At 50.4% G+C, this 12,713-nt stretch overlaps 1 protein-coding gene across 3 annotated transcripts in view; it reads left to right on the top strand.

Moving 5' to 3' along the window:
- Positions 1 to 12,713, top strand: part of Brpf3 (bromodomain and PHD finger containing 3) — a 35,232-nt gene extending 22,519 nt beyond the window's left edge. For 2 of the 3 annotated variants that reach the window (XM_036167609.1, XM_036167610.1), the window contains exons 10-13: positions 2,521 to 2,618; positions 5,451 to 5,548; positions 9,635 to 9,789; positions 10,559 to 12,713. In XM_036167609.1, coding sequence (XP_036023502.1) covers positions 2,521 to 2,618; positions 5,451 to 5,548; positions 9,635 to 9,789; positions 10,559 to 10,742 — 535 coding nt within the window. In that variant the 3' untranslated portion in view covers positions 10,743 to 12,713. The remainder of the gene's footprint in view (positions 1 to 2,520; positions 2,619 to 5,450; positions 5,549 to 9,634; positions 9,790 to 10,558) is intronic. The other variant, XM_036167611.1, reaches the window with a different exon arrangement.

Here is a 12,713-nt window from a genome sequence, read left to right as displayed (position 1 = left end):
GGAAACTATACGTACGTCACTGTAGACTGGCTGTACCTCATTGGCCTGGGTCTGCAAAGCAGGCCTCAGTGATGACCACCAGAACCACACAGAGCTGCTGCAACAGTCTAGTTTCCAAGACCTTCCCTGCCCATACTGGTAGTCTGTGCTATGACAGTCTGTGATACTAGACCTGAAAACACAAAGCCATCCCCAGAGTACAGTGTGTGTGTGTGTGTGTGTGTGTGTGTGTACTTAGGGACTTCCACAGCACCACTTGGGCGGTCACTGGTCGCATCACAGAGGTGACGAAACAAGCTGGCACGGCCTTTACTCATCTCTTAGCTGCCTTGCCCTGCTTTTTCCTCCTGTGTCCTAAGATATCTCCAGGTCCAGGGTGTGAACTTAGAGAGAGACTTCTCGTGACATCACTAGTGTTTCCATCTACACATCAGCCTCTCAGGTCCGTAGACAGGTTTTGTAGGGTGAGTGCACTGGATCCTCCATACAAATTGGGTCTGGCTGGTATTGTTTCCCAATGGTACTGTTTCCCAACAGGTGCCAGCTTTGTTTACTGAATGGATGTGAGTCATGGTTTTGGTTAAGCTGAGTTGTCTTAGCATAAACTCAGTTCTGACTCAGTGAAATTGAGTACCACACTAAAGCCATTCCCACCCCTTGCTGCATTTTATCCCAGGGTCTTCTAAGCATTTTGGCTTTTCTGTAAAAATTGGCTGATCTTTTAATTTAATTTCTAGTTGAAAAATTATAGAACAGCAATATTTGAGACCAAGTCTTACTATGTAGCTCATCTAGTTTGAAACTCATTCTGTAGCCTCAAAAATCATAGCGCTCCATCTTCTGCCTCCCTAGTACTGGGATTAAAAGTATGTGCCACCAGACTCCAGCAGTAATGTTTTTAAAGTTTGATGGAGGTGGGGGTACCCTGTCACATAATTCTTGCCCAGAAGCTCTCAGCTCTAGATTGAGCATTAAAATTGCATGAAGAGCCGGGTGGTGGCGGCGCATGCCTGTAATCCCAGCACTCGGGAGGCAGAGGCAGGTAGATCTCTGTGAGTTCGAGGCCAGCCTGGGCTACAGAGTGAGTTCCAGGACAGCCTCCAAAGCTACACAGAGAAACCCTGTCTCGAAAAACCAAACCAAACAAAAAATTGCATGAAGAGCTTTTTTAAAGCCCCAGTGCCTTGGTGGCCTTGGTTCAGCTTTGGTTATCACTTCCTTTCCTTGTCTTGTGTACAGTTTACCTTTTCTTTCTTTCTTCTTTCCTTTTTTTTTTTTTTTTGCCAGAGCTGAGGACCGAACCCAGGGCCTTGCACTTGCTAGGCAAGCGCTCTACCACTGAGCTAAATCCCCAACCTTTTTTTGTTTTGGAGACAAAGTATCACTCACTATATATCCCTGGCTGGCCTAGAACTCATTCTGTAGACCAGGCTGGCCTCAGACTCAGAGATCTGCCTCCCAAGTGCTGGGATTAAAGGCGTGTGCCAACATGCCCAGCATTTAATTTCCTTTTTAAAAGTATTATAGGGTGGTGGTGGTGCACAACTTTAATCCCAGTACTCGGGAAGCAGAGGCAGATGGATCTCTGTGAGTTCGAGGCCAGCCTGGGCTACCAAATGAGTTCTAGGACAGGCACCAAAACATAGAGAAACCCTGTCTGAAAACCAAAACAAAACAGCCCTGAAAGTATTTTACTGCATCTGTGTGTGTGTTCCCGTGAGCCACTATGTTTGTAGAAGTCAGAGGACAGCTTGAAGAAGTTAATACTCTTCCACCATGTGGGTCTGGGGACTCACACTCAGGCCTGGCAGCAAAGGCTTTTACCCACTAACCCATCTCACCTACCCGACTTTACCTCTCTGCTGTAGCCTTGTTTAAAGAAAGAAATTGCTCTCCTTTTTAGTTGGTTTAAAAAAAAAAAAAAAAAAAAAAAAAATCCTACCCAAGAAAAACTTTCACACACAAACCATTTGAAGTGAGAAGCTGGTTTCTTTTTCTTTTTCAATTTAAAAATGTCTTTGCTAATTCTGGAGAGAAGACATGCCTGTTATAGAACATTTAGAAAAGAGGCGAATTTTTGGACCTCAAAAATAAACTGGTTTCTGAAGGTGAGGCATGTGGGACCCAGAGTGCAGATTTGGACAAGTGAGGGCCTCCTTGTGGACGGACTGCCCTCTGAGAGGCTGAGCTGAGACTGGGTGATGGCCTTCTCTCTGTGTTGGTGTTCTTATGGTTTGGGGTTTTTGAGACAGGGTTTCAAGGTGTAGACCAGGCTGGCCTGGAACTCACAGAGATAGATCCACCTGCTTCTGTCTCTGGGATTAAAGGCATGCGCCACCATTCCCAGCCCCTTCTCCAGGATGGCCTGAGTTTCTGGTCACATGTGCCATGATGAACATTGGCCTGTAGAGGAAGTGGAGCCACTGTCTTTTCCTTTGTAGCTCTATGCCTTTAGAGGTGGAAAAGCAGGAATGGGCTTGTTACAATCGACTGCTCATATCAACCCTCTTCTGTGTGCAGTGGTCTGACACCTCCCAAACGCAGCCGTGGGAAGCCAGCCCTGTCGAGAGTGCCCTTCCTGGAAGGTGTGAATGGAGACGCGGACCACAGTGGCTCAGGTGAGGAGACTATTGAGGCAGAGAGCTGGGGAAACGCTCTGAGGAGCAAGCTATGGATAGGCTGCTGCACTGCAGGGCTCACAGCCTGGCTGTCAGTCTGTGAGCCTCCCCCCTGCCCTCCCCTCCAGACACTGGCTAGAGAGCTGGCCTGCACTCCTGGGCCACCAACACTTTTTTAAAACTACCTTCAGTTTGTGTTGCATTTTGAGTTTATATTGTTGTGATGATGATCATGGCCACTAGCCACATGAGGGGAAGGCTTTCTTCTCCGTACCTGTAGTCCATCCTGAAGGGCAATCAGCCAGAACTAAAGCAGAGGCCATTGAGGAACTCTGGGGACTGGTTTGCTCTCGAGATGTGTTAGCCCGCTTTCTCACACAGCCCAAGACCACATGCCCAGGGGTGGCATCAGCCACAGTGGGCTGCATCTTCCCATATCAATCACTGGTCAAGAAAACGTGCCACATGACTTGCCCACGGGCCAGTGTGATGGAGGCATTTTCTCATTCGAGTCCCCTCTTCCCAGAGGGCTCTAGCTTGTGTCTGAGTTGACCAAGAAACAAAGTAAAACTCAAAAACAAACTAGCCAGCACAATTGGAATAGTTCACACGTGCCCATGGTAACAGAAATCCGGAAGGCTCTTAGGAAAGCCTGCGTTCCTCTCTGGAACATCAGCTGCTAGCTTTCGTTGTGGTTGTTTTCAGAGCTGTTTAACGTATATCCAAGCTGAAACCTGGGTGTATGTTGGAGAGAGGTGTCGAGGGCCCGCCATTCTTTCTTTGTACCTAGTGTACCCTGGAAATATTTTGCTTTCTCTCAGTTCCCCAGCGGCCCATTGAATGAGAGGACTCTTCGTTGGGCTCACTGCAGCCCTCCAAAGACAGACATTTAAAGTGTCTTCATCGACAGGGCTGCATTGAGCAGCCTATGTGTGCGGAGGTCACTTCACCCTTGAAACTGTGAGGTTGAAGGGAGGCTGTCTTTATAGTTTCGGTTGGTGCTACCTGGCTGTGATCTCTAGAGTCGTCAGTGAGAACATGTATCACTCACAAGCCTCTAGCTTGTAGATCGTGCCTGTCTAGCCTAATTGAAATGAGGACAAGGCAGGGGTAACGGGGTGAGGCTGGGGTGGTTCCCAGACGGAGCAGGTCCAGAGCAGCCTGCTTCTGAACATGGTTGTCAGTCACATGCACTCTGGGTGGCCTGTCTCTGAAGTTTCCCTCTGATGTACAGGGCTCTTTCCCTGGTCCAGCCGCTCCCTTCTGCCATAGTGTCGCCCCTTTCCCAGTGTGTGTTGACGGGTGCATGCCTTTGAGTTCATTACTTTGTGACTGTCTGCACTCGGATGACAGGCCTTGTGTCCAGATGAATTTGTACATCTACGCTTGAAGCCAGGAAGTGGATCTGACACACTTTGTGCTTCTGGTGGTGACGTTTTTTTTTTCCCTTACTTTTTAAACCCCCATACTAGAAACGATGCCAAAGGATGTTTAAAAAGAACTGCACTCCCTTAGCTCCGCCATCGGAACACAGCTGTCTCCACTCTGTGCTGCTTCCGTTTCTTTGAGGCACATTTTAACAAGTGCAGATCCGATCCGCACACTCCTGTACTCACCAGCTTCTACTCGGATACTTTTTTCCTTGTTGGCTCGTGATCTCTCTGTGCTATTGTGTTAATGGAACCATCGATCTTAACCACCAGTGCTTTGCGATTGACTTGTGTGTTCTAGTGGGCATTGGGTTAGCTCCAGCTTTCAACATACATAATAGAATTAATGCACACTTTTGCCCCAAATCCTTTTGTTGCCTTTCTTATAATAAATTGCCAAAGAGGAAGTTTGCTGGAGCAGATGGTTCATACATTTATTTTAATGCTCCTGGCACATTGCACATAATTGCATTCCAAAGGGCTGGACTGGTCTGAGGTTTCTCCGGTACGTGGCTGCACTGGTTTCTCCTCAGCCTTCCTCGGTGTTAGGTTTTATCTGTTCACTGTTACTGTTCTTCACTCACTGGTGTCAAAACAGCACTTTTCTTCTTTATCTTAGTTAGGAATTGTGCATCTCTCCTCTCAGATTTGACCCCTTTTCTTAGCCAGATGAACAGTCACCTAGGGTCACCAAAGACCTGCCAACCTGCTTGGCTGGCTTTGTTGGTTTGTGGTGCAGCCAGGTGCTTGGATGGCCCGTGGTGGCCTGGTCAGAAAAATGTTCAGCAGATGGTTCTATTGGGATGTTCTTCTTGGCACTTTTACCCTATGAAGCCTCCATGAGAACGACTCCCCGCTTGGGTGCAGACAGCATCGTGTCTGCTTAAGCTGGGGTATGGCCCTTCTCCTGAGAGGCCCTGGGGATGAAGCCCTTATATTTTGTCAGGGAAGCAGTTCCAGAATTCAGGTTCAGAGGTTGGTAAATGATAGCTGCCTGTTTTTATGTGGTTTCATGAGCTAAGAATGGTTTTACATCTTAAGTTATGAAAAGGGTGATATTTTATAACATGAAAATTGTATGAAATTCAAATTCCAGTGTCAGAAACACTAGTTATATTGGTGAGTAGAGACACTCATTCGTTTGGACTCTTTCCCTGCTCCAGCTGCAGGACCACGTGGCTCCTAAGAGGATGAATGTTTACTCTGGCCATTTAGAGGGTTAGTTTGCTGACACCTGACCCAGTCCAAGAACTCCTAAGGAAAGGGCAAGGAAAAGGAAGGGTGGAGTGCTGTTGCTGGCTCAATCCTGGGCTGCCCCAGTTAGATGGAAGCCACAGGCAGACTTTGGGGCATCATGCCAAGTCCCCTCTGGGCTCTGTCTCCTCCCCTCCCCCACCCCCAGGCAGAAGCCTCCTGATGCCCTTTGAAGACCGCGGAGACCTGGAACCCCTGGAGCTGGTGTGGGCCAAGTGCCGAGGCTACCCCTCCTACCCTGCCTTGGTGAGTCTGCCCCAGACGACACCCTCCTGTCCCCCCTTCCCCCGGTGGCTCTGGCCCCTGCCTTGCTTTGGGGGATTATCTGATTGGATCGAGCTGGCAGAGTGTGATGGGAGTCAGGGCACCTTTAGCTGCAGAGGGCTGGGGGGCTTTACCATAGCTTTCCGGGGCAAACCAGCAAGCCTCCCCTCCCCACTCCACACAGACAAAGGCTCCAGGTGTTCAGAAACCAGGTTCTCAGGGCTTCCTTAGCATCGTTGTTCATTTGCTTCTGTGGAGGAGGAACATTGCCTAGTGGAGTTTTAAAATGCTGCTAATAATACTTAGCTGTGTTAGTAAACATCTGCCATACTAAACCCTTGGAGTGCCAGGGTTTTGTAGGGAGGAGAGCAGGGTCTGTTAGCCACTGTCAGCCAGCTAATATTAGCAGCAGGGTTGGAGTTGGATTCCAGAGCTCAAAATGTGATGTAAAGCCTTTGTTTTGAGCCACCTGTCCTGTCCTCTCAGGGCTGCACTCAGCCCCTTCCCCGTGCACCAGTGTGCACATGAGGCAGTGCCGCCTTTATTTACCCTGCCCACATCACAGCGTACCATGAACATGTCCGTCTCACATGATGTCCTTGTTAACGATGACATCATCCCTCCGTTGATCTCATGTACCACACTTGGACCATTTCTTAGTTCCCCGTGTAGATTTACCAGTTCACTGTTGTCAGTGAACATCTTAGCTTTATCTTGGCTCACAGTTGTGATTATTTCTCAGGAGTGCCCACTAGGGCTAACGTCTAGACAGAATTCTGGCACAAGTTGCCAGATTGCCTGGAAATTAGTTCTGATGTATACTCCCACTAGTAGTGGCTAACAACTATTTACCACCTTGGCTGCAGCCTCCTAAGACTTTCCCAGACTGGGAGCCACGGGCTCTGAAGACAGCACCCACTGGGGACCTTTGGGTCTTCTAAGAATCATCTGGGAGGTTTTAGGGTGTACAAAGTCAGCTCCACCCGAGAACACCAGATGAGGCATCCGCGTTCTCACACATTGCTTAGGGTCTGTAGCCCAGGTGGGAACCACGTTCTCCCCTGCACAGCTCTGGGCTTTTCCCAGCCCTGCCTCTCTGTGACTCTTGAGCCTAATAGCAGCTTCCTAAGATAAGGCAGGAACTCTGATCCTGTTTGAGACGGTGAGGAAACCCTGTCTCATTGATGTCGTACCAATTCCTGGAGCCAGATTGGTTCGTTTTGACTATCTTGTCCCCCTTGCTATGGCAGGTGTGGAAAATCCACACTGACCCAGTAGCTGGAGACACTGGATGGGAAGGCCTGTAAAAATGAGACCACACCTTAGTCAGTAAGGAAGTGATTAATGCTGGTGGGTTTGGAGTGGGGTTTTTTTGGTTTGTTTGTTTTGTTTTAGGATTTTTTTTTTTTTTTTTTTTTTTTTGAGACAGGGTTTCTCTGTGTAGCTTTGTAGCTTTGGTGCCTGTCCTGGAACTCACTCTGTAGACCGGGCTGGCCTCAAACTCACAGAGATCCGCCTGCCTCTGCCTCCCCACTGCTGGGATTAAAGGCGTGCACCACCACTGCCCAGCTGTTTTTGTTGTTGTTTTTAAACCTCACAATGCAACAGTGACATCCAAAATTAGTCTTTAGAATATAAGCAAACAAAACACTGGGACATGGTGGCACATGCCATTAATCCGAGCATAGGCAGGTAGATTTCATTGAGTTTGAGGCCAGTCTACAGAGTTCTAGGTCAGCTAGGGTTACATAGTGAGACCCTGTCTCCCCCCTACCCCCCCAAAAAAGAAAGACTATGAAGAAGAAATTCAATCACCACCTGAACACAACCTGTGTTTTTATTTTGGTGCATGCCCTGCGGCCCTTTTCCTGTGCATGTAGATTTTGCATGTTATGCTGCATTTTAATCTTTTTAGAATGAATGTGTGTTGGGGGGGGTGTTTTTTGGAAAAGCAGGAAAGAAGAAAGCAATGCAGACCACCCCGTTGTAGCATGTTGACCGAATGTTTGTATTATCCCCTTTATCGCTGCTCATGTACTACAGTTGTAATGGTACGTGCACTTTGACCATATGGCACGTTGAGCCTGCCCAGGAGCTTCATGTCTGTGCTCTGTAAATCAGCATCCTGTTCACTGAGTGAATGGACCATTATCGTCTTGGGGTGTGAACGCCGCCTTCACGTGTCGACTCATCCTCTCTGTTCTTGCCCACAGCAGGTCTTCACAAGTAGCTGGATAGTTCTTGATAACCAGCATGTGCAAGTGGAACAGAGTAACCCCACTGTTTCTTGGGTCGTTGAGGAGGCTTAGGGCAGGGTCTGTTTTCCCCTTACATCCTCAGCTTCAGTTCCAGGAAGAGTGACAGGCCGGGAGGTGGTTTTGACCACTATGTAGCTGGTGGGTAGGCTAGAGGTCGGTTGTTCTTAGAGTCTTTATGTTTTTTTTTTTTTTTATTTTAGATTTATTCATGTGTATGTACATGAGTATTTTGCTTATATGTATGCATGTATGTATGTATGTATGTGCACCACGTACATGTCTGGTGCCCGAGGAGGTCAGGAAGTGTCAGAGTCTCCTGGAACTCCAGTTCCAGAGGGTTGTGGGCCACCCTGTGGGTACCAGATGCTGAACTTGGGTCCTTTGGAAGAGCAGCCAGTGCTCTTACTGCTGAGCTGTCTCTCAGTGCCTTAGCGTGAACTCTCAACGAGACCACCTGCATTCAGCTGTGTGTCCTGGGGGACATGGGGTGCTGGCAGATGCCCAAGAGTGTGAGAGCAGTTTGTTATGAGAGGAGGTCCCCTGGGACAGGGCATGGGAATTAAGATTGCTCTGTCTCTAGAGGGCTGCTTCCTCTGTTAGTTTCCAAGTCTCTCTGGCCTTTGTGCACAGAGAGATTATGAGCCGGCTGCTCTGGATGTGGGGCTGTGTTGGAGGCTGCCTGGAGCACAGGCATAATGGTCCTTGTGAGGTGTAGTGCCGTCCTCCGGTGCTGATGCTTCCTTCTGACTGCTGACACCTGTCAGAGATTGAAGTGAGATAGTGTGTGGATAGTTAGGAGCCCTGGGAACAGAAAGTGTTCCACAGACCTGGAGAGCAGCTGTGCTGTGCTGTTCTCCTGCTCACTGGAGAGCTGTGCTGTGATGTTCTCCTGATCACTGGAGAGCTGTGCTGTGATGCTCTCCTGATTACTGGAGAGCTGTGCTGTGCTGTGCTGCTCTCCTGCTCACTGGAGAGCTGCTGTGATGTTCTCTTGCTTACTGGAGAGCTGTGCTGTGCTGTTCTCCTGCTCACTGGAGAGCTGTGCTGTGCTGTTCTCCTGCTCACTGGAGAGCTGTGCTGTGCTGTTCTCCTGTTCACTGCAGAGCTGTGCTGTGATGTTCTCCTGCTCACTGCAGAGCTGTGCTGTGCTGTGCTGTTCTCCTGCTCACTGGAGAGCTGCTGTGATGCTCTCCTCTCAGGATAAGATGGCTTTGCCCTTCTGGAGCTTGCTGCCTAGATGATTAGTGCTTTGTTTTTCCCTTAAACCTGAGCCTTTCAGCTGTCTTTTTGTCTCTTCTCCAATCTTACCACAGAGTTATCTGGCCCCACGCCCCTTGGGAAGGTGCAGAGCCAAAGGCTGTTACACAGAATCCAAAGTGTTGCCCCTCTTGCCAGGCTGAGCCTTCTGCATAGTGAGAGCCTAGGTGCCGATGGGCAAGGCCCTGAGTACTGGAGGTGATGTGCAAAGGTGGTGGAGACCAACACGGTAGCGGCCTGCAGTCCTTTTCTAAGTCACTGTAAGGAAAGGGCTTGCCTCCGTGCCTTGGACCTCCGAATTGCCTGCTCAGTCCTACCCAGTCTACCCATCAAGTTCTTTCATCTGGAGGATTGTTTGAATGAGGCTGGGGAGAAGGTAGGACAGTGGACTGGGGGAACAGTCAGGATTTCTATTTTGAGGTGCAGCCCCTCCGTCACCTGGTTGTTTGCAGAACTGAACCCTTGTGTGCTTAGGGTTTTGGTGCCTTGATGGCTGGTCCTGTAGCTCTCCCATCCGCCCCTGCTCAGAGCCTGTCTCCTTTTCTGCCTCCAGATCATCGATCCCAAGATGCCCCGGGAGGGCCTCCTGCACAATGGTGTCCCCATCCCTGTCCCTCCACTGGACGTGCTGAAGCTGGGCGAGCAGAAGCAGGCAGAGGCTGGAGAGAAGCTCTTCCTTGTTCTCTTCTTTGACAACAAACGCACCTGGTAAGTGGCGCAGCTGCGGGGACCCTTGCCAGGGTGCAGGCTCCACCCCAGAGGAGGAGGAGGAGGAGGAGGAGGAGGAGGAGGAGGAGGAGGAGGCGGCGGCGGCGGAGGCGGCTGTGGCTTCAGCTGGCCCACGCTGCTTATGGTAGCTGTTCCTAATGACACCAGCTAATGGTGCTTAGAGGCAGGGTGGAGTGGGCCTCTTGGGGAGCTCTTTAAGAGGAGCCTTTCACCAGGGAGCCCAGAAAGCCACAGGATAGAGGCCACAGCCCCAGGCAGTGGGAAAAGTCCAGCTTCTGCTCACTTTGAGTAGAGCTCAGGAGAGGTGTTGGGAATCGAGGAGCTCTGCACCCTTAAGCCAACAGTCACTAAATGCCACCTTTCCCTGGGACAGGCATGGCCTTGGATAGGCAGCTCTCAGGGTAGCTGTTCCTGGAGCAGAACTAAACTGAAACACAGTACTCGCCAGCTGAGGGAAAGTGTGTCCCAGTCCTGAGGAAGTCTGGGCAATGTGGTGTCCTTCACGGGGGTCTTGGTGGCCAGTGGCTAACAAGTGCTGTTCCCCTGGCTTTGTGTAAAAAGGAAGCAGAATTGCTGGTAACAGCAATGCCCTAGGGCAAGGCTCAGGCCTGAGGGGTTACCTAGCCTGGCTGCTGGATAACAGTTGGGGCTCTCTGTCTTCCCCTTGATCTTGTTTGACTGGTAGCTGGGCCCAGAGGAGCCCCGTGGCATCTCCTGCAGCCACAGCTCAGCTCTGCTTGTATTTCAGGCAGTGGCTTCCAAGGGACAAAGTCCTGCCTTTGGGTGTGGAGGACACCGTGGACAAACTCAAGATGTTGGAAGGCCGCAAGACCAGCATCCGCAAGTCTGTACAGGTGGCCTATGACCGTGCAATGATCCACCTGAGCCGAGTACGTGGACCCCACTCCTTCGTCACTTCCAGCTACCTGTGAGAGTGGAACTGGGCCTGTGTCTGCCTGCTTTGCCTCTCCTCTGTCCCTGAGGCATGAGAAGCCTCTTCTGCCCTTGCCAAGTGTCTGGCCGGCAGTTTCTTTCTCATGGCAGGCCCTGACTGGACTGGGTCTCCAAGGGCAAGGCCCAGTATTGACCAATCATGGGGTTCCCCTGGAGGGCCGCTGTGTGCCAAAAACTCCCACCCGAGGTCCCTGGGGATATTCCCCCAAAGAACCACTTAGAGGCAGAAACAGCTGAGAGTCTTGGCCAGCCAGGGAGGTGGACCTGGCCCACAGGGCAGGAGGTCCTAGGCTGCTTTTCTGGGGCCAGCTCCTCCATGCCTCTCCCAGCTAACCATACCTCAGGGTAGGCAAGGTTCTGACACTGATCCCAGAGATGTGCCAGGGTCCCTCGGGAACCCGCTGAGCCCCCGTTCCCCCACAGCACCCATCCTTACCCCACAGCACCCATCCTTACCCGGCCCAGGCTCTCCTTCCCACAGTGCTCTCTTTCTCCCTGTGCCAAACTGACAGCAACATCACCAAATTGATCTTTTTCTTTGCCCATTTCCTTCCTGGCCAGCTGCTATGTTAGATAGGTGTCTACCAGGCGCCCGAGCCCCAGGTAGAAGCTGTCCCACTTGTAAGGACCCTTCCCACACCCACAGACTTCCACTTGTACTGCTGATAGGCCTAGCCCAGCTACACGCGCATGCCCTGTGGAGGGCGTGGGCTTCCTGCCCTCTGTCTTCCTGAGGAGCGCTGAGGGTGGGACCCTGCCCGTGCACAAGGCTGGGTGGGTATTGGGGCGGCACGGGCCCTTCAACCGGCATGCTGCTGTCCCTCCTCCCTCCTCGTGGGCTTTTCTCTTCCTGCAGCAGAGGTAAGCCTTACTGCATCTCGTCCTGCCGCAGGGGGCATGGGCTGCCCTCCAGCACCCTCTCCTGGCTCTGCTGCTCCTCTTCCCAGAGCCCTTTCCCTTCATACCCTTCCTTCAACCCCCTCCTCACCTCCACCTCCCCGCCTCCTCCCTCCCCACAAAGGAAGGAAGACAAACTGTGAATGAGGAATGCAACCAACTTTGAGAGGCTTCTGCTCTTGACATTTCTTTTCACCTCTTAAGCACCAAAGCCGCAGGCGGGTTTGCGGACCGCTGATTGCCATGTTGATTTCTACCTTGATGTTATTTTTAATTGTTTTAAATTTTTCATAGGGGAGTTTTGGGCAAAAAACAAAAAGAAAAAAGAAAAAAAAAAGTCCCTAGGGAGATCACTGCCATTTTTACATATTCAAACTTTTTAAAATACAACCAACCACCAACTTGTTACACATTTGGGACATGAGCCAGAGTTTAAAAGGGAACCAACAAAACTCACAGAGAGGGCGGGGTTCTGTCCAGTAAACAGCACAGCAACAACGGGACAGAACGGGTGTACATAACTGTAAGATACTGTCTAAGTGATTCAGGCCTATACTCTCCATTATCGGAATCCTCCATTGTGCAGCCACGCAGTGTGGTCTAGTTAAAGGAGCCGACACGTCCCCTCTCCCTAGGTAGCTGGTCAGCTGTGGACTCTGTGACCCTTGTCTAAACCTGTGTTGTACGATCTCGGGGCTTTCTCCCCTTCTCTCCCCTCTTCCCAACACTTTATCTTCTATTTTTCAGTCTTGAGTCTTTGGCTCTCTCTGAGTCCCATCTAAGAACTGGTCTTTAGAACAGGGTGCGGCTCAGATCCTGCTGTGGCATGGGGCCTCGCGAGGCCTCTGTCGCGTCTGCTGTGAAGCACACGATGCTCTATTTATTGTAGAAAGTGACTTTATTTGCCTTCTAGAATTGTTTATAACAGATGGTTATAAGAGAGGTAATAAACAGAAAAGTCTATGCCTGTAAAGAATACGAGAGTTAATTTTACCTACTATAATATGACCTCTTATTTTCTCTCTGAGAAATAAATGTTCTAATGGGCAGTG

The sequence above is a fragment of the Onychomys torridus genome, chromosome 18 (assembly GCF_903995425.1).
Source record: "Onychomys torridus chromosome 18, mOncTor1.1, whole genome shotgun sequence".
NCBI lineage: Eukaryota > Metazoa > Chordata > Mammalia > Rodentia > Cricetidae > Onychomys > Onychomys torridus.
This window is presented reverse-complemented; position numbering and strand designations above follow the sequence as displayed.